Source organism: Gopherus evgoodei, chromosome 3 (genome assembly GCF_007399415.2).
Source record: "Gopherus evgoodei ecotype Sinaloan lineage chromosome 3, rGopEvg1_v1.p, whole genome shotgun sequence".
NCBI classification, from domain to species: domain Eukaryota; kingdom Metazoa; phylum Chordata; order Testudines; family Testudinidae; genus Gopherus; species Gopherus evgoodei.
The window spans coordinates 16,157,332-16,177,764 of NC_044324.1; the positions used below are offsets into that span (position 1 = coordinate 16,157,332).

The 20,433-nt window shown below is 42.4% G+C and overlaps 1 protein-coding gene across 12 annotated transcripts in view; it reads left to right on the forward strand.

Annotated features, from left to right (window-relative positions):
- Window positions 1-20,433, forward strand: part of HMBOX1 (homeobox containing 1) — a 169,837-nt gene that overhangs the window by 66,979 nt on the left and 82,425 nt on the right. For all 12 annotated transcript variants that reach the window (XR_003999450.1, XM_030555180.1, XM_030555190.1 and 9 more), the window contains exon 3: window positions 18,450-18,929. Coding sequence is in view for 11 of the 12 variants with exons in the window: in XM_030555180.1 (XP_030411040.1) it covers window positions 18,450-18,929 (480 nt within the window). In the remaining variant the exon portion in view is untranslated. The remainder of the gene's footprint in view (window positions 1-18,449; window positions 18,930-20,433) is intronic.

Sequence of the window (20,433 nt, forward strand, 5' to 3'; positions counted from 1 at the left end):
TCTGAGATGCTTAAGCACTGCAGTAATGGGGACCATATAAGGACCTAAGATAGAGCAGAAGAATTGCGAGATTCCATCCTGAAACAGGTAAAGGCAAGAGGAGTGAACTCAGACTGAAAGGGAACAGCAACACAGCTAGACGTTAAGCTCTGACAATTATAGAAGTGCAACATACCAGTCAGGCATCTAGATGAGACTGTGCCTCAGTTTCCCTGCCACTGTGACTCATTTCCTATTGCGTAGGTGCATTGAAGTGAGAGAGCCCCCCTGTAAAAACCTGTCATCCACTTTCACAGGCCTCGAGATCTATGCAGTTCTCTCCAAGCACAAACTGTCCTTCCCTTTGTGGCAAGCTTTTAGGCTTTGACTCCTCAGTGAAAGAACTCCTTTTTTACCCTTTTCTCAGAGGCTGGATCACCGTCTCTTTGTCAGGACTCTGTAGTTATCATTCTGTTCTGTGTAGGTTCTTACACCATGCTGATCACTGTAGTATCAGAGGGTATGTCTACACGACAGCTGAGAGGGTGCCTATCAGCACAGGTACACAGACATGTGCAAGCTCTGATCAAGCTAGCATGCTGAAAATGACAGTGTGGCCAGCTACTTGGGCTGGCCACTTGAGTACATAACCAGGAGGTCAGACAGGCTTATAGGGATAGCTCAGTGGTTTGAGCATTAGCCTGCTAAACCCAGGGTTGTGAGTTCAATCCTTGAGGGGGCCATTTAGGGATCTGGGGCAAAAATCTGTCTGGGGATTGGTCCTGCTTTGAGCAGGGGGTTGGACTAGATCACGACTTGAGGTCCCTTCCAACCCTGATATATATATATAAAAAAAAACTAGCCCAAGCTGCCTCCCATGCTGCTTTTTTAGAGCACTGGCTTGAGCAGAGCTAATGCATGTCTATCTGCCTGCACTTGGAAGCACATTCCCAGCTGCTGTATAGAGATACCCTGAGTGCTTTTCAGCACTGCATTAAGGGACATGGCTCACATCTGTCACCTGTTGTTTGTTGTCTTGGCCTCTCCCCAGGGGGAGAAGTGTATGAGGTAGAGCATCCAGTTTTGGTAGGATTTTTTTGTTTTTTAATGTACACATTGCTCTGTATTTCTGTTAGAGAAGGCAAGGTCAAATAAACGCACCTTGCACTTGGAGTGGAAAGTGGTAAGGTTTGTGACAGTCCTTAGTTCCTCGGGGAGTTCATTCATAGTCCTCCCCCGTGTTCAGTAGTCCTCCTATCAGGCACAGCAAAGAAATAGTGGAGTCTGCCCTAGAGCCAACCTCTTTAATTCCTACCACTCTGCTGTGATAATAGCCCTGATTTTACAGATGGAGAACTTGAGGAGCAGAGAGATTAAAGCCTGGGCTACACCTAAAACATAGGTCGCCCTAGCTATGTCTCTTGGGTGTGAAAACCCCTAGAGCTGTAGCAAAACACACCTAAGCTCTGGTATAAACACGACTAGGTGGAAAAATTCTCGAGGATTTTACAATGACGTTAAAAAAAACCTTTCATCGCTGTAGCAAGTGTCTATGCTATAGCAGCATAGCTGCAGCTGTGCCACCATAGCACCTGTAGAGTAAACATACTGTATGTCTCTATCTCAGACCGCAGAGGAGGTAGATATCAGAGCTGGTAGTAGAACTCAGGAACTGCGGGATCCTGTGCTCAGTCAGAGGTAAACATTTTGTAAGACTTTGATTATGAAAATAATCAGCTTTTATGTAGTGTTTATCTGTATGGTAGATCTCAAAGTGCTTTACAAAGGTGGGCAAACATTATTATCCTCATTTTACAGAGAGGAAACTGCTGCAGGGCTTAAGTCAGTTGCCCAAGGTGACACTGGAGTGTCAGTGGTAAAACCAGGACTAGAGCTCAGATCTGCTTAATACCAACCAGCTGCTATCCACTGGACTACAATTGATCAGCTGTAGAGAATTCCAAAGACTAAACAGAACAATAGTTTACAGAGAGAACCAGAATGAAGGACTGTTTTATTTTGTTTTTTTGTTTTAAAGCTAGTTCAGAAACCAGAGGACCCCCTAAAGGAGTAGTGTGCTGATAGTTAATATTCCGCTCTCAGCCTGTGTTCTCTGATTTGTGTAGCGGTGAGTATTTGATTACATTGGATTTATTTTCAGAAGTTTCAGACTGCTCTTATTAACTGTCACCATTTTGATGGAAAGCATATGGCAGTGTTCTGCATTCATAAGACAGTGTTTTGCATTCATAAACAGAATCAGCAATACTTAAACTTGGTAGATCAGTTAGTCTGATTTCACTCTTAGGAAGCCTTCCGTTTTGTTTCCTTAGGACTAGAGCAGTTATTAGAAGTGTTGCATTTATGTTTGTGGATCAGGATGAATGGGAGTGGAGTCCTCTTTGAAAATCAGTATTAAGGCATGCAACTGTAAAAGCTAATTATGCTATCTTACATGTAGGGACGGCTCTGTATTTATTGACACAACGAGCACTTTTAAGGCCTGATTTTTCTCTTGTATACTGGTAAAACTCCATTGAAGTATCTGGAGATACTATTGCTTTACATTGCTTTAAATGTCTATCAGGGATAGTCTAGAGTATTTGCTCCTGCCATGAGGGCAGGGGACTGGACTCGATGACCTCTTGAGGTCCCTTCCAGCCCTACAATCTATGAATCTATAAGTGTTACAGAGAAGAGACTCATGTCCTTGGTTCTTAATTGCAACCCAGCATTCGTAGCACTGACTGTAGCTTCAAAGGTGGCGTTCCTGAGGCCTTGTCTTGACTACCATGGTAAGTCGACCTAAGTTATGCTACTTCAGTTACATGAATAATGTAACTGAAGACAACATAGCTTAGGTCAACTTAATGCGGTGTCTACACTGTGCTGTGCTGACGGGAGCACTCTCCCACCGACTTACTCTTCTTGGGGAGCTGGAGAACTGGAGTCCTTGGGAGAGCGCTCTGCCATCGACTTAGCGGGTCTTCACCAGACCTGCTACATTGACACCGCTGCGAGATTGCAGCAGAGCTGATCTACCTATCAGTGTAGACATGGCCTTAATATATCACAAAGGATTCTGGGACATTTCTGGGATTTATCAGAGAGACAGCTGCCTGCTGTGCATAGCTAAGACAAAAATGGCATACCCTTGTGAAGAGGCAACAACGTGAGCAGAAAGCGTGATAGTTTTTGAAGAACAGTCTAGAACTGGCATATTAATGGTTCTAGTTCTAGTGCCCCTTACGATGTTGTGCCCTGTGTGTCATAACTTAACTTATTCCTAAAGCCTGTCTTACCTACAGGTGGATGGGAAACAACCTTGAAGTCTCTGTCTCTTGGAGCTGGTAGTAGTGGGCACTACCAAACTAAGGGAAGCTAGTTACACTATTCACCCTATGTTCCATGCTGGCTGTTGTGTGGAATGATCATAGCTTTAAAGGCAGCTCTCTTGCTTGAGGTCTCTGCAGGGATGAGCTGCACTGGTAAACCAGGAAAGATGAAAGGCAGAAAAGGGAGGGGAGAAAATGAAGAGACTAGAGGGCTGAAGCCTCTTCTTGATGACTGGGGACTTATATAAAAATGTCGTAGGAGAAAAACATTTTATATAGCATAAATTGGGCATAATGTACAATGTGTATATATGGAGAGGCTAAAACGTTGACAGCCTGGATGGCTGAAGGCAGAATAGACTTTTGCGTCAAAGCCATTGGTTGAAATCCAGCCTGATTTGGTTATGACATTAAATTATTAGCTCAGACAGTTAGCTTGTTTGAAATGAGTTATTTGGTCTCAGTCAAACTGGCCAAATAAACTGCATAAAAAGCTCCACCATAATTGGTAGCAAGTGATACTCTTGCTGGTGGTCTCATCAAAGAGGCCTAAGATTCAAGGGAGACTTAACTGTATGTTATGGGGGCAGTGTGAGGGAACCTTGTACAGCTTCTGTGTGCACTGTACCTGTTTTGTGGATAGAGAAATAGTCACCAAGGCTGCAAGGTCAGCACTTCTCATCAGCACAAAATTCACAAACGCAGAATAAAAACTCTGTGATTAAGAAGTTTATATCAGCAACCAACTGCAAGCAACTCTGTGTTGATTTAAACCTCTCTGTAGTTACCCTTTATCAGCTTTGTGCTGGATAGACATTATCCAGAGAATACTGTTACCATTTTTATGGTTGAAAGGGCCATAACTCACTGGTAAATGTAATTTTAAAGAGGGAAGACAAATCATATGTTAAAGTCAAGGGACAAGGTCATTTTTAGTGGCACCCAAAAAACAGTAATCTGTTGCAAATGATCTTTTTATAAAACAAAATTAGGAGTGTAGATGACCTGCTTAATGGGATGAAGAATAATGCTATTACCTGCGACAGCAGTTTATACTGTACATTGCTGATGTGTATCTGAACATGTTTGCATCTTGCAGGTCACAATTTACATGAGTTTATTAGAAGTGCAATTCAAAAATCATATAAATTTAGGATCTAGTTCTCAACATTTTGGCTTCAGCCCATATCTAGATGTCTACACATCATATCAAATGTGTGTAGTGCTTTGCATCAAAAAGCGCAGCCATTTCTGCAATCTCATGAGTCTTTCAGAGCTCGTGGGGTAGAGCAATGCATTTTAATGGAGATTGCCAGACCCAGAGGACCTGCAGAAAGAAATCTCTTTAGTGATGGCCCGTGTACATCACATTCATGTCAGCAGGCAGGATAGAGAAACATGACCACTTGTGGCTATTAAGGAGCCCAAAGCGTCTCTCAAAAATAGGGATATTAGCCCTGATGTTCTGGCCTGATTTCCATTTGAATAATTAAATTCCATTAGACGTATCTATGACCAGGGTCCAAGGGAGTCCACACTGAGATTGCTCGATCGGGGCAAACTGGAAAGAATGGGGCAGACAATCCCCAAAACTGGTGGCTATTCTAATACTTAAATTCACCAAGCCAACAACAAAACAGCTTCTACAATACCTTACTGGTTACCCAGAAGCCAGAAACACAGTTCCCTTGAAACAGTCCAGCCTTGGGTTTCCACCCAGACAGTCAAGCTAAAAATGGTGAGGAGGATTACTGAAAATCTTGTTCTTCATATAAAAAGTTCTACCAATCCCAAAGGATTGGACACATTACCCACCAGGGTCAATTAATATTTCAGATCTTACCCAAATACATGCGTACAGCCAATACTTACTAACTAAACTAAAATTTATTTTAGAAGAAAAGGAGGAGAGTATTGGTTAAAAGATCATTATACATACAGATACGAATAAAGTTCTTAGGTCAGTTTCATAGCAGAGATGGTGAGCTTCAGAGTTGCAAAAAGTTCTTTCAAAATTAGTTCCATAGGTTATAGTCCAATATCAGGATGACCCAGACTGGAGCTGGGGACGTCAGTCTTGCGACTCAAACTTCTCTTGATGAAGCTTAAGCAGATCTGCGATACAGGATTTATTTTTATAGTTCACTGGCAGCCTCTTGATAGCATGCAGTCCTTGGGTGGAGCATTGTGCCTTTGAAGTAGAATCACCTATTTTCTGTACATAGACAGGTAACTAGTTGCATTCATCAGCATACGGTCATTATCCATTAAGCAGTTCATAGAGAGTTTACTACAAACTTCAGAGAGAAATATAGACAATGATATTATTACACCCAAGCTTCATCTAAATGTTAATATTCTCTTTTGATCTCTGAATAATAGAGAGCAACAGACAGGAACCGTCTGTTCACATGGTTAACGTCTAGCAAGATATAAATAAACACAATTAGTGTTACCCCCAGTTCTCTAACAATTCAGGTTTGCGTATCAAAGCTCTAGTCTATCTAACATGAAATGACCCTAATTACCATTCACATACTTTTCTAATATGTCTCTAAAGGTTGAATTTAGGTCATTTAACCTTCCTAGTTGCTTAACCCTTTCTGGCTCAATGTCACAGTATCATGCAATTTCAATAGAACATGAAGTTCTTATTCTGTTGCTGCCCTACGCTTGTTTTTAGGGTTGCTCTGAGCTGTTAAACATCTGCTGCATTCTGCCATCTAGAACTTCAGTGGTGGATAAAGATATTCTTCTGTCCAGGTGGGCAAAGTCGTGCTCCTTGGTGGGGCACATTCGTGAAGAACATAAGAATGGCCATACTGGGTCAGACCAATGGTCCATCTAGCCCAGTATCCTGTCTCTGACAGTAGCTGCTGCCAGATGCTTCAGAGGGAACGAACAGAACAGGTCATCATCAAGTGATCCATCCCCTGTCACTCATTCCCAGCTTCTGGCAAACACAGGCTAGAGACTCTTCAGAGCATGGTTTTGCATCCCTGCCCATCCTGACTAATAGCCATTGATGGGCCTATCCTCCATGAACTTATCTAGTTCTTTTTTGAACCCTGTTATAGTTTTGGCCTTCACAACATCCTCTGGTAAAAAGTTCCACTGTATGTTATGTGAAGAAATACTGCCTTTTGTTTGTTTTAAACCTGCTGCCTATTAATTTCATTTGGTGATCCCTAGTTCTTGTGTTATGAGAAGGAGTAAATAACACTTCCTTATTTACCTTCTCCACACCAGTCATGACTTTATAGACCTCTATTATCCCTCATTAGTCGTCTCTTTTTCAAGCTGAAAAGTCTCAGTCTTATTAATCTCTCCTCATATGGAAATTGTTCCATATGCCTAATCATTTTTTTTGCTCTTTTCTGAACCTTTTCCAATTCCAATATATCTTTATTTGAGATGGGGCAACCACATCTGCATGCATTATTCAAGATGTGGGAGTACCATGGGTTTATATAGAGGCAATATGATGTTTTCTGTCTTTTTATTTATCCATTTCCTAATGATTCCAAGCATTCTGTTAGCTTTTCTTACTGTCGCTGTACATTGAGTGGATGTTTTCAGAGAACTATCCACAATGACTCCAAGATCTCTTTCTTGAGTCCTAATTTGAATGCCATCATTTTATATGTAGAGTTGGGATTATGTTTTCCAGTGTGCATTATTTTATATTTATCAGCATTGAATTTCATCTGCTGCTTTCTTGCCCAGTCACCCAATTTTGTGAGGTCCATTTGTAACTCTTCATAGACTGCTTTGGACTTGACTATCTTGCGTAGTTTTGTAATCTGCAAATTTTGCCACCTCGTGGTTTACCCCCTTTTCCAGATCATTTATGAATATGTTAAACAGTGCTGGTCACAGTACAGATCCCTGGGGGACACCACTATTTACCTCTCTCCATTCTGAAAACTGACCATTTATTCCTACTCTTTGTTTCCTATCTTTTAACCAGTTACCAATCCATGAGAGGGCCTCCCCTCTTATCCATGACAGCTTACTTTGTTTAAGAGGCTTTGGTGAGGGAATCTGTCAAAGGCTTTCTGAAAATCTAAGTACACTATATCCACTGGAACACCCTTGACCACAAGCTTGTTGACCCCCCTCCAAGAAGTCTAATAGATTGGTGAAGCATGATTTGCCTTTACAAAAATGATGTTAACTCTTTTCCAACAAATTATGTTCATCTATGTGTCTGATAATTCTGTTTTTTACTATAGTTTCAACCAATTTGCCTCATACTGAAGTTAGACTCACCGGCCTATAATTGCCGGGATCACCTCTGGACCAATTTTAAAAATCAGCGTTGTATTAGCTGTCCTCCAGGCATCTGGTTCAGAAGCTGAGTTAAATGATAAGTTACATACCACAGTTAGTAGTTTTATAATTTCACATTTGAATTCCTCCAGAACTCTCAGGTGAATCCTATCTGGTCCTGGTGACTTATTACTGTTTAATTTATCAGTTTGTTACAAAACCTCCTCTAATGACTCCTCTAACTGGGACAGTTCCTCACATTTGTCACCTAAAAAGAGCGGCTCAGATCGGGGCATCTCCCTCACATCCTCAGCCGTGAACACCAGTGCAAAGAATTCCTTTAGTTTCTCCGCAATGGCCTTATTGTCCTTGCGTGCTACTTTAGCATCTCAATCGTCCAGTGACCACACTGGTTGTTTAGCAGCTTCCTGCTTCTCATGTATCTTACTTTTTGAATCTTTGGCTAGCTGTTCTTCAAAATCTTTTTGTGCCTTCCTAGTTATATTTTTGCACTTCACTTGCCAGAGTTTACGCTCCTTTCTATTTTCCTCAGTAGGATTTAACTTTCACTTTTTAAAGAATATCTTTTTGCCTCTAATTGCTTCGTTTGCTTTGTTGTTCAGACATGGTGGCACTCTTTTTCTCCTTTAGTATATTTTAAATTTGGGGTTTATATTTAAGTTGAACTTCTATTATGGTGTCTTTAAAAAGTTTTCATGAAGCTTGCAGGGATTTTACTTTTGGTGCTGTACCTTTTAATTTCTGTTTAACTAACCTCCTCATTTTTGTGTAGTTCCCCTTTCTAAAATTAACTGCTACCATGGTGGGCTGCTTTGGTGTTTCCCCACAACAGGGATGTTAAGTTTTATTATATTATGGTCACTAGTACCAGACGATTTAGCTATATTCACCTCTTGGACCAGATCCTGTGCTCAATTTAGGACTAAATCAAGAATTGCCTCCCTTTTTGTGAGTTCCAGGACTAGCTGCTCCAAGAAGCAGTCATTTAAACTGTCAACAAACTTTATCTCTGCATCCTGTCCTGCAGACAGGTGACATGTATCAAGTCAATATGGGGATAGTTGAAATCTCCCGTTATTACTGAGTTTTTTATTTTTATAGCCTCTCTAATCTCCCTGAGGATTTCACAGTCACTGTCAGCATCCTGGTCAGGTGGTTGGTAGCATATCCCTATTGCTATGTTCTTGTTATGCAAGCTTGGAATTACTAGCCATAGAGATTCTCTGGTACAGTTTGGATCATTTAAAATTTTTACTTCATTTATCTCTACTTTCTTTCACATAGAGTGCCACTCTGCCACCAGCACAACCTGTTCTGGCCTTCCGATATATTTTTTACCATGGTATTACCATGTTCCATTGATTATCCTCATTCCACCAAGTTTCAATGATGCCTGATGTATCAATATCCTCATGTAATATGAGGCACTGCAGTTCACCCATCTTCTTATTTAGACTTCTAGCATTTGTATGTAAGCACTTAAAAAAGTCACCTTTTAGTTGTCAGCCATTATGTGATGTAATTCAATGAGATTCTTTTTCATTTGACTGTTTCTCCTCAGGTCCTACCCATATTTTATCATTTTCCATCCTCTCCTTGTTACTAGGATGTAGAGAATCTCCATAAATAGATCCTCCCCTAAGGGGTGTCTGTGTCCGAACCACGTGCTCCTCCGTACCTGTCGTCTTTCCCCCAGCCCTTAATTTAAAAATTGCTCTGCAACCTTTTTAAGTTTGTGCCAGTAGTCCGGTTCTATTTTGGTTTAAGTAGAGCCCATCCTTCCTGTACAGGCTTCCCCTTTCCTGAAAAGCTCTCCAGTTCCTAATAAATCTAAACCCCTCCTCCCTACAATATCGTCTCATCCACGCGTTGAGACCCTACAGTTCTTCAGGGGCAGGGAAATGTTACGTTTAGACTTGCAGTTTCTTCTGTCGGGGCATGGGAGTAGGGGCTGTTGTATTGATTCAGATGGAATAAATGAGCCAAAGGCATTAACATGACCCTGTCACTGTCTAACATTAAACAGTGTTAAATGAGGTCCAGGGCTTGGTATATAGAGACCTCAGCCTGCATAGCACTACAGCAAACACACTATTAAAAATCCTTTTTAACCTTTTATTAAAGATACAGAAAAGAAGATAAAACAGTTAAAGCAGGTGAAATGTAAAGTATTAAACAAGGCTTTCATTTTAATAACACCCCTGGTTCCCTTTCCCTCCAGCTGGGGTTTTTAAAAGGAGCCCCTCCCTGTTGCTTGACAGTCTCTTCGATAGTATCAAAGATGTCAGTAACTGTCCTTGTGGGGAAAATAGATGAAGGTAGTTGAGATAGGGTAGAGATGTTGCTGCTGTTGTTAAGTCCAGTCTTAAAAGGAAAAGCCCACTTGTCTGGAAGTCTTAGATGTATTAAGAATGGTAATAACTGTCATCCCAGATGATATTTGGGATTTAGTTGGATCTGATAGGGTGACAATGTCATTTGGATCCTTCTCTCTCTCTTTCTCTCTCTGGCCCATTCTGGCCAGGACATTTCTTAGGAACAGGATGATGTTAGACCCAGTGTCCCAGAAAACAGTAAAGGTGATAGCCATGATGTTGAAGCTCACTCCAGTAGCCTCTGTCTGTTCTTTTAGTCTCTCTTTTTGTATACTGTCCCCACCAAATCTTTCTTTTAAGGATCCAAAAAGGGATTGATGGGTGAAATGGGCCATCCCCTCATTATCTTGCCTTCCAATTAGGCCTAATATCTGATATATCAATTTTGGTTCATTAACTTCTGGCTCCATATCTCCTGTTTTTAACAAGCATAACTTAAACACAGTCCTTGAATCATATAACTTGGCCTTTTTGTTTAGACTCATTCTGTAATTCCATATCTATTTTGTATTTTTCCCATCCACGTTTATTTTACAGATTAACGTAACATCTTGTGAACGTTGACGTACTCCTTGCAGCTGAGGTCACAGTTCAGGTATATTTGTAGGCCAGATTGTCACAACAGGACGGAGTTACCTGGATCTGGCCAGGCATTCCAGCACCTCGGTCAGCAGAGTCTCAAAGGCTAGAGTCCAGCTCAGGTTCCTACCAACACAGCCGGAATTCACAGAGTGGCTTTGGCAGGACTGGGCCCAAGAGAACAATGCTGCAGAGGTGGCACGTCTTCCTTCTGCACCTTTTTGGTTGAGATAAGAAGATAAGAGCGGCCATACTGGGTCAGACCAAAGGTCTATCTATCCCAGTATTCTGTCTTCTGACAGTGGCTGGTGCCAGATGCTTCAAGGTGAATGAACAGAACAGGGCTATTCATCAAGTAATCCATCCCCTGTCGTCCAGTCCCAGCTTCTGGCAGTCAGATGCTCAGGTGCACCTAGAGCCGGCGTTCTCAAACTTCAGTGCACCGCAACCCCCTTCTGACAACAAAAATTACTACACAACCCCTGGAGCGGGGACTGAAACCTAAGCCTGCCTGAGTCCCGCTGCCCCAGGTGGGCCAAAGCTGAAGCCCAAGGGCTTCAACCCCAAGCCGGGAGCCTGTAACCTGAGCCCCACCACCCAGGGCTGAAACCCTTGGTCTTTGGCTTTGGCCCCCAAGCAATGCAGCTTGGGCTTTGGCCTCGGGCCACAGCATGTCTAACTGCAGCCTTGGTGACCCCATTAAAATGCAGTCCAGACCCACTTTGGTTTGAGAATCGCTGACCTAGAGCATGGGCTTCATCCCTGACCATCTTGACTAATAGCTATTGATGGATCTACTCTCTATGAACTTATCTAATTCCTTTTTGAATCCAGTTATATTTTTGGCCTTCACAGCATTCCCTGGCAACGAGTTCCCCAGTTCACTGTGCATTGTATGAAGACGTACTTCCTTATGTTTGTTTTAAACCTGCTGCCTATTCATTTCATTGTGTGACCCCGGGTTCTTGTGGCATCATTTAAACCATTCCCAATGAGCAGCAGTAGTTATGTTGGTGGGAGAGTGTCTCCTGCTGACATAGCGCTGTACACACCAGAACTTCTGCCGGGGTAACTTAAGTCAGTCAGGGGTGTGTGTTTCTTTTTCACACCTCTGACTGACAGTTTTACCAACAAAAGTGCTAGGGTAGATATATCTAGTAGTAGTAGTAACTGATCCATGAGAAGATCTTCCCTCTTATCCTATGACTGCTAACTTTGCTTAAGAGCCTTTGGTGAGGAATCTTGTCAAAGGCTTTCAGAAAAAGTCCAAGTACACTCTATCCACTGATCACTCTTGTCCACATGTTAGTTGACCACTTCAGAGAATTCTGCAGATTTGTCACCTAAGAAGAATGGCTTAGGTGTTGGAATCTCCCTGACCTCTGATTCAAAGAATTGATTTAGCTTCTCCACAATGGCCTGGTCTTCCTTGAGTGCTCCTTTAGCGTCTCTATCATCCAGTGGTCTCACTGATTGTCTGGAAGCTTTCTGCTTCTGATGTACTTAAAAAAAAAAATCTATTAGTTTTTATGGCTTTTGCTAAATGCTCTTCAAATTCTTTTTTGCCCTGCCTAATTATACTTATACATTTGACTTGCCAGAGTTTGTGACTTTTCTTCAGTAGGATTTGACTTCCTATTTTTGAAAGACGTATTTTTGTCTCTCACCATGTCTTTTATTCTGTTGTTAGCCATGGTGACATTTTTTCTGTCTTTTTTAACATTTTTTTCCTTAAATTTGGAGTAGACACTTAGTTTGAGCCTATGTTATGGTGTTTTTAAAAAGTTTCCATGCAGCTTGCAGGCATTTCAATTTTGTGACTGTTCCTTTTAATTTCCATTTAACTAGCTTCCTCATTTTTGTATATTTCCCCTTTTTTAACTTAAATGCTACTGTGTTGCGTTTCTGTGGAATGCGCTCCACCCCCCTTTCACCCTCCGTCATAAGGATGTTGAATTTAATCGCATTGGTTACTATTACTGAGCAGTTCCGCTATATTCACCTCTTGGACAAGATCCTGTGCTCCACTTAGGACTAAATCAAGAATTGCTTCTCCCCTTGTGGGTCCCTGGACTATCTGCTCCAAAAAGTCATTAATGATGTCTAGAAATTTTATCTCTGGACCAATCCTGTGGTGACATGTTCCTGTCAATATGGGGATAGTTGAAATCCTCCATTATTATTGGGTTTTCTGTTTTTTGTAGCCTCTCTAATCTCCCTGAGCATTTCACAATCACCATCACCACGCCAGTTAGGTGGTCAGTAATATATTCCTACTTCTATACTCTTATTGTTTAAGCATGGAATTTTTATCCGCAGGGATGCTGTGATCAAGATCTGATGAAGAGCTCTGCATAGCTCAAAAGTTTTTCTCTTTCACCATCAGAATGTGGTCCAATAGAAGATATTATCTCACTCACCTTGTCTGTCTTAGGTGCATTATAAATATTTAGATACCATAGGCCCGCCAATGGAGTTCTGCCGCCTTGCGTTAGCTGAGGATTGGGCCTCCACATGCAAAATACAAATATATTTGGCATTTTATATTTTTTTTCTATATGGAATCTAAGTAAACATGACCAAAATAGGTCCTGTGGTTTTAAGTGGTTTGGTTCAAAACTGACATACACCATGTTTCACTAGTATTTTACATCAGGCTGGCTTTTGATAACTGATCAGAGGATACAGTACATGATTACAACACAAGATCTGCAATGGTTGCAGATATTTTATTATATAGGCAGTAGAGTTTGACAGCATTAGCACGTCATAGCCATCACTCACGCAGAGTACCTGCAGTCCTTTCTCCTCCATCCTCCCCCCCACCTTAGTTTTGCTTGCTGATCCTTTCACAGTTAGTTAAATCTTGCAGGAAAAAGAGGGCACTAAACAAAGCAAATTGAATTAATGTTAGCCAAAGGGGTTAAGGAGAATAAAAGGCTCATACAAACATATATGGAGATAAAGTACTAGAGAATGTCCATTAATTAATGAGATGGATGAAATTAATTATTCTAAAGTGGCTGGTTTGTTTCACTGCTTTGTAAATTGGTCTTTAACAGGGAAAATGAAAAAGGAGGTATGAAGAACTAGAAAGTAACTAAGACATCATTAAAACAGCTATACTAAAACCTCAGTATTGTTAGTCTTTAAAATGCCATGGATGCTTGGTAACATTGAATGTGTTCTAATGTTGCCAACTCTTGTGACTTTTATTGTCAGTCTCACATTATGTGGTATTTTTCTTGAAGTCCCAGCTCTTGCGTTTGGATATGTGAAAAGCTCATCTTTCATTTAAAGACAAAATCAAGTTTGTAGTCCTCATGGTTGAGTGGAAGATCTTGAAAATGTGACCTGCCATTCAAAATCCACAAAGCAAATAAAAAGTCTTTCATGTATATTATTTTTAAAAAACCGACCTCTTGGCTCGTGGTTTTTGGGTGTCTGACTCACAATTTAAAGCATGTGAGCATGAGCTTAAGACAATTAACTAACAAACTTGCAGAATTGTTGATGGTCCTTTTTTAGAAGTGATGGAGAGCTGGGAAAGGAAAATTGGATAAACCAAAAGCCGATTGGCTCCTTGCAGGCTGTGGCGAATGTTTCTCTTGCATGGCATAGTGCCAGTCTTCAGGTGTGTCTACATTGGCACTGGAAGATGTAAATTCCAGCTCAAGGAAACCAGCATATTAAGGCCCCAGTCCTGCCAGAGCCCATGAAGTCATTGGGGCTCGGTGTTATCATAAACAGATAGTTAAGGGTTAATGTCTCTGTTACCTGTAAAGAGTTAACAAACAGGGACCCCAAACACCTGACCAGAGGACCAATCAGAAGACAAGATACTTTCAAATCTCCTGGGAGGGAAGCTTTTGTTTGTGGGTTTTGGGTTTGGGTTTGTTCTCTCTGGGTCCTGGACGGGACTAGAGGTGCAACCAGGTTTCTGCCAATCTCCCTGCTACAGTCTCTTATCTATTCAGAATTGTAAGTAAGAAAAGGCGGTCCTAGTCCTTTAATTCGTTTTTTTTTCCATTTGCATATGTGTACTTGCTGGAAGTAGCTTAAATGGTGTTTCTGCTGGAGAAAGTTTCTTTCTATTGTTTATAGTTGAAAGACCCTGTAACTTTTTACCATCTAAAGTGCAGAGATAAACCTTTTACTTTTTTCTTTCTTTTTTATTAAAAGTTTTGCTTTTAAGACCTGTGTGATTTTTTTCTCCTAGTTAAGGTTCAAGGGAATTGGTGGGGAGAAGGGAAGGATAAATTTTCTCTTTGTGTTATTCACGCAGCTTGTATTGCCTCTGGGTGAGGGGGAAGGTAACACTGCTCTCGGTGTGGTAATTCAAAAAGTTGAATCAGGCGATCTCCTAGTGTTCCCAGGGCGGGAAGGAGCTGGGAGGAAGAAGGGAGGGGGGAGGGAATGGCTTATTTCCCTTTGTTGTGAGACTCAAGGAATCTGGGTCTTGGGGTCCCCTGGGAAGGTTTAGGGGAGACCAGAGGGTATCAGGCCCTAAAAATTCCTGATTGGTGGCAGCCTATCAGATCTAAGCTGGTAATTAAGCTTAGGGGAATTCATGCTAGTACCCATATTTTGGATGCTAAGGTCCAGAATTGGGAATTATACTACGACATGTGTGAGTGTAATGCATTTTAGGATCCTGGCCTAAATCTGTATATGTTATTAAACTGGAAAGTGCTGTGAACCCAAAGGTTGGTAGGTACGTGATACAATACTTAAGCCAGGTCTACACTGAAAACTTAGATCAACTCAGCTATATCGCTCAGGAGTGTGAAGAATCCATCCCTTTGAGTGAGGTAGTTAAGCTGACCTAACTCCCAGTGTAGGTAAGGTTAGGTCAACAGAAGAATTCTTTTGTCAACTAAGCTACTGCGTCTCAGGGAGGTAGATTAACTATAGTGACAGGAGAAACCTCCCTTTACTGTAGTGAGTGTCTGCACTGAAGCTCTAGAGCAGCATAGCTGCAGCTGCGCCACTGTAGCGGTTTAAGTGTAGACATAGCCTTAGCCTGGTCTACACTGGGAGGTGGGGGGGATGTCAATCTAAGATATGCAACTTCAGCTACGCTATTCTCGTAGCTGAAGTCGACATATCTTAGATCGACTTACCTCCCGTCCTCACTGCGCAGGATCGATGGCCATGGCTCCCCCGTTGACTCCACTTCCGCCTCTTGCCCTGGTGGAGTTCTGGAGTCAACGGGGAGTGTGTTCGGGGATCAATTTATCACATCTAGACAAGACATGATAAATCGATTCCCGATAGATCAATCGCTACCCGCCAATCCGGCGGGTAGTGTGGCCATACCCTTAGTGTGTGCTCTTAAGAGAGGTTAGCTAACCTTCAGTAGCTGACTCCAGTTAAAATAGCAGTGAAGGCATGGCAACTTAGGTTAGCAGTTTGAGTTAAAGCTTGAGATTGAATTCAAGTTGCTAACTCAAGTTAAAATTGGAGTTGCTATGTTTTCTCTCCTATTTTTAACTCAAATTAGCAAACCCAAGTTAAGAACCCACCTTTGTTTGGCAGTATAGACAAATTACTGACAACCACTAGAACACTATGTACAGTTCGGGGCACCTTGGTAATAGAAAGACAAACAAACGGAATGGAATTCAGAGAAGGTTATTCCCTACAGTATGTATAATTTCATTTTCCTTCAGGACTGAGCTAAATGATCTGGGAGCTGGTTTCCATCTCTTAATTGTTTGCAATTCCATTCAGTTATTAGATTTCTACACTGACTGTTACACTCTGCTTATAGTGGACTTAGTTGGGAGCCTGTTTTTTTCAAATTTAAAATAATCCTTATTAGAGAAATTAATACTAATCAGCCATAAAAGTCAGGCTCTCATGGGAGTGATACACTGCCAGTGGCAGCAGGAGAGCAGCATTGGGAGTGTGACTCCAGCCTGATCCCACCCTCTCATCTAGGATCACCTGGAGGGGACATGAGTCCCTGTGAATCCTTCTACCCCTACCCACCCATCTCTCCTCTAGTGGCAGCAACAATGAGGAGCAGTTGTGAGGACATACACTCTTGTGGACTTCAGAAAAAAAATGCGCATTAGTTCAGTTAGTCATTTTTAAGAAAGCAACCATAGCCGCTTCTACAGTTGTGAGGAGCAGTGCAAGACTGGAGGCAGGAGGTCCTGCTTCAGTGCCCTTCCCTCTCTACCCTGGGATTCCATCTACAAAGGCAAAACCCTTTTTAAAGGGACCCATGCACCCTGTATCAGCATCATGGTATGGCAGCGTGACTCTAGCATGATCCATCTCTCTCTCTCCCAGGTCACAGAATTCCAGTGTGATTGCCCGGAAAGGACCCCCCCTTTTATCCACAGCAACCCCAGCAGTAGTCAGGGCTGGGCACTGCCACGCCACGGCAGCTTCTGTATGCCTTTGGCCCAGTACAGAGAGAGACATAAACACTGAGTTTGTTGGGGGTGCAGGGTTGCTGGGACACGCAGCCCCAATCCTGTAAAGGTTTGGGATTCTCATCGTGGCTCCGTTCCCCCACTGGTTTTAATATGCTCCTTAGGGCTCCCCACACACACTTAGTATGTTGTCAGCGCTCTCTCCCACCAGTGCTATGCTTATGATTCCAGGATGACTCCAATGAGCTTCAGAGAGTTTCCCATTGCTTCTCCTCTCCCACTGACTCTGTAAGACCACAGAAAGGGGAGAATGCCCCGTAATTTTTGCCCCACTCTTATGCTGCCCTCTGACCTCGAGCTGCCACCTCCAAGATCTTCTAATGGCTGAAAGAAGGGCCTCTGCTTCTTGCAGACTTTAGAAGATCTGTTGTGAGGGGACTTGAGGGGAGAAAGTTTAAGGGGTCGTATGGCATTTCGGAAGGGGGAGTACCCAGCAAGCCTTAGGATATTGTCCACCATTTTTCAAAGTTTAGGAGGAAAAAAGTTTTTTTTGACAAGCCTCCTAGTGATTACACATGAGATCTACCTTTGCAAAGAACAGGGCTGGGGCCTTATTTCTTATTTCTATGAAAGAGTTCAGGTCTCTAACAGTAATTTGACATGCTGCACTCTGCTTGTCAGGTCCAGTGATCCATGTCAATATTCCAGATTCAAAAGTTAACGACTTCTGAAATCAAACTTCAATCAACTAAACATGGGAACTGCGGAGCACTAGATTTCAATTAGGGAAGTTCAAGAAACTGGAGTTTAGCGCTCTCCTTTCTTCAAGAAAGTTAAGACTACTTGAACTCGTCACACTTCTGACATTAGGGAATCATAACTCGTGAACCCTTTTCTGAATCACTGAAGATTTCTAAAAAAGTTGTACCTCTGTCCCAGTGCTAACCAGTGAGTTTTGAGACCAGTGGGTAGAACCCTACAAATTACGGCTATCTACTTTCTATCAAAAGACCATGTTTGCGGATGAGATGTGGATATAAATTTCGTATCCACGCAAGGCTCTACCAATGGGACTTTGCTGGGGGATTTGGCAGTTGGGCAAAATTGGACATATAACAGAATCTCAGTTGCAGCCTTAATTATGGAGCAACTGTTGTCATTCCATAAGGCACATTTATTGAAGATAAGAGAGCAGAAAAGGGAGCTGGGGTTGGGAAAGTAAGAGAGTGAGGTATTATCTGAAAACTGTGCAAAGTTATCCTTTACCAGAAGCAAACAATCAACCTGAAGTTAATGGGAACTTTGCCGTCGAGTTCAATGGGTGAGGGATTCCACCCACTGAGCCTGCTTGCCCTCTCACTTACATGATTTACACTGGTGTAAATGAGACCAGAATCAGGCCTGTTGTCTTCTGTTAAGTGCCATACCTGAGGTGCTGTTCTTATCTCTTAGATAGCTTTTGCATTAAACTGTTTTGCTTTCACATTTCACCTTATTTTTAGGCTGCTGGAAACCATGTCTCACTACACAGATGAACCCAGATTTACTATAGAGCAGATAGATCTGCTTCAGCGCCTGAGACGTACTGGAATGACCAGACACGAAATCCTCCACGCCTTGGAAACCTTGGACCGTCTCGATCAAGAGCATAGTGACAAGTTTGGAAGACGGTCTAGCTATGGAGGCGGTTCCTATGGCAACAGTACCAACAATGTCCCAGCATCTTCCTCTACAGCCACAGCTTCTACACAGACTCAGCATTCTGGGATGTCCCCATCACCTAGCAACAGTTACGACACCTCCCCACAGCCTTGCACTACTAATCAGAATGGGAGGGAGAGTAACGAGAGGTTGTCAGCATTCAATGGGAAGATGTCACCCACTCGCTATCCACTTGCAAACAGCTTGGCTCAAAGGTCGTACAGTTTTGAAGCCTCTGAAGAGGACTTGGACGTAGATGACAAAGTGGAAGAATTGATGAGGTTAGTAAAACTTGCAGAAGGTTCAGTAAATCAGCCTGACGAACTCTTTAAGAGGAGAACTGCATCTGAGGGGCGGGTACTTCAGTGGTTTTTTGTAGTGTCAATAGTGTGAGAGATGCCTTAGATAATGGTCCCCTTGTTTGTCCTCCGTTGGCCACCCTCCCCTTCAGAGCCCTGTGCACATTTGTCCTAGGCTACATCACAGATCCCTCTTCAGTCTTATTTTTTTTCCAAAGCCTGGATTGACTTTCTCATCTCAGTGCACTGTTTCCATCCTCACCACATTCAAATCCCTTCGAAACAGCCCTCCTCTCCTATGAGATTCTCCACCACTGACTCATCTCAGTCCAATGCTTTCTCTTTCCCAGTGTTGTATGGGAGAAGAGGGAAATGGCTCTGTTAATGCCTTCCTTAAGAACGTGCAATATATCATGTCTTATCTGCCTTTTGGATAGTAAGCTCCTTGGGGCAGGACTGCCTCTATTTGTGTGTTATGTAGGGCTAAGAATGGCAGCACTGAAAAAAAAAATTATGAAAAGGCATGTCTCATCTATCGACAGCTTACAGTCTAGATCAGTGGTCATCTTTTTTCCCTTTGAGGGGCTTCTTCCTTGTTAGGCAGGATACCGCTTCCGTTTAGCAGTATGGGAAAGGTTAGGGGGATTGTTACTCCAAAATTAAGAATCCATGATCTTAATAGTGTATAAGATGAGAGATGGAAGATTGGCTCCAGCAAGAGGCAGAATGAGTGGGGAAGTTCAGCATGTGTCTTTTAAATTCTGTTGTGGTTTTTTTGTATTTTATGATTTATTGGTTGTTTTGGAGTGGTATATTTATTCATGTATTCTTGGCAAATATTGGACTGGGGCTCTCAGACCCCTGGAGGACATGAGTTTTAAGGAGGGACCGAGTGAAGGTGTGGTGACAGGTCAAGGAGGCTCAGAAATGAGTGGGAAGAACACAAAGGAGGTGGTTAGTTATGCTCTTGGGCACAGCGTAGTGGGGAATCTGAAAGAGTTGAGTGTAGCAGTAGGCAGGCGAACCTTTTGCTGAAGCAGCAAAGAATCCTGTGGCACCTTATAGACTAACAGACATTTTGGAGCATGAGCTTTCGTGGGTGAATACCCACTTCCTCAGATGCATGTAATGGAAATATCCAGGGGCAGGTATATATATGTGTGCTAGCAAGCAAGCTAGAGATAACGAGGTCAGTTCAATCAGGGAGGATGAGGCCCTGTTCTAGCAGTTGAGGTGGGAAAACCAAGAGAGGAGAAACTGGTTCTGTAATTGGCAAGCCATTCACAGTCTTTGTTCAATCCTGAGCTGATGGTGTCAAATTTGCAGATGAACTGAAGCTCAGCAGTTTCTCTTTGAAGTCTGGTCCTGAAGTTTTTTTGCTGCAGGATGGCCACCTTAAGGTCTGCTATAGTGTGGCCAGGGAGGTTGAAGTGCTCTCCTACAGGTTTTTGTATATTGCCATTCCTAATGTCTGATTTGTGTCCAT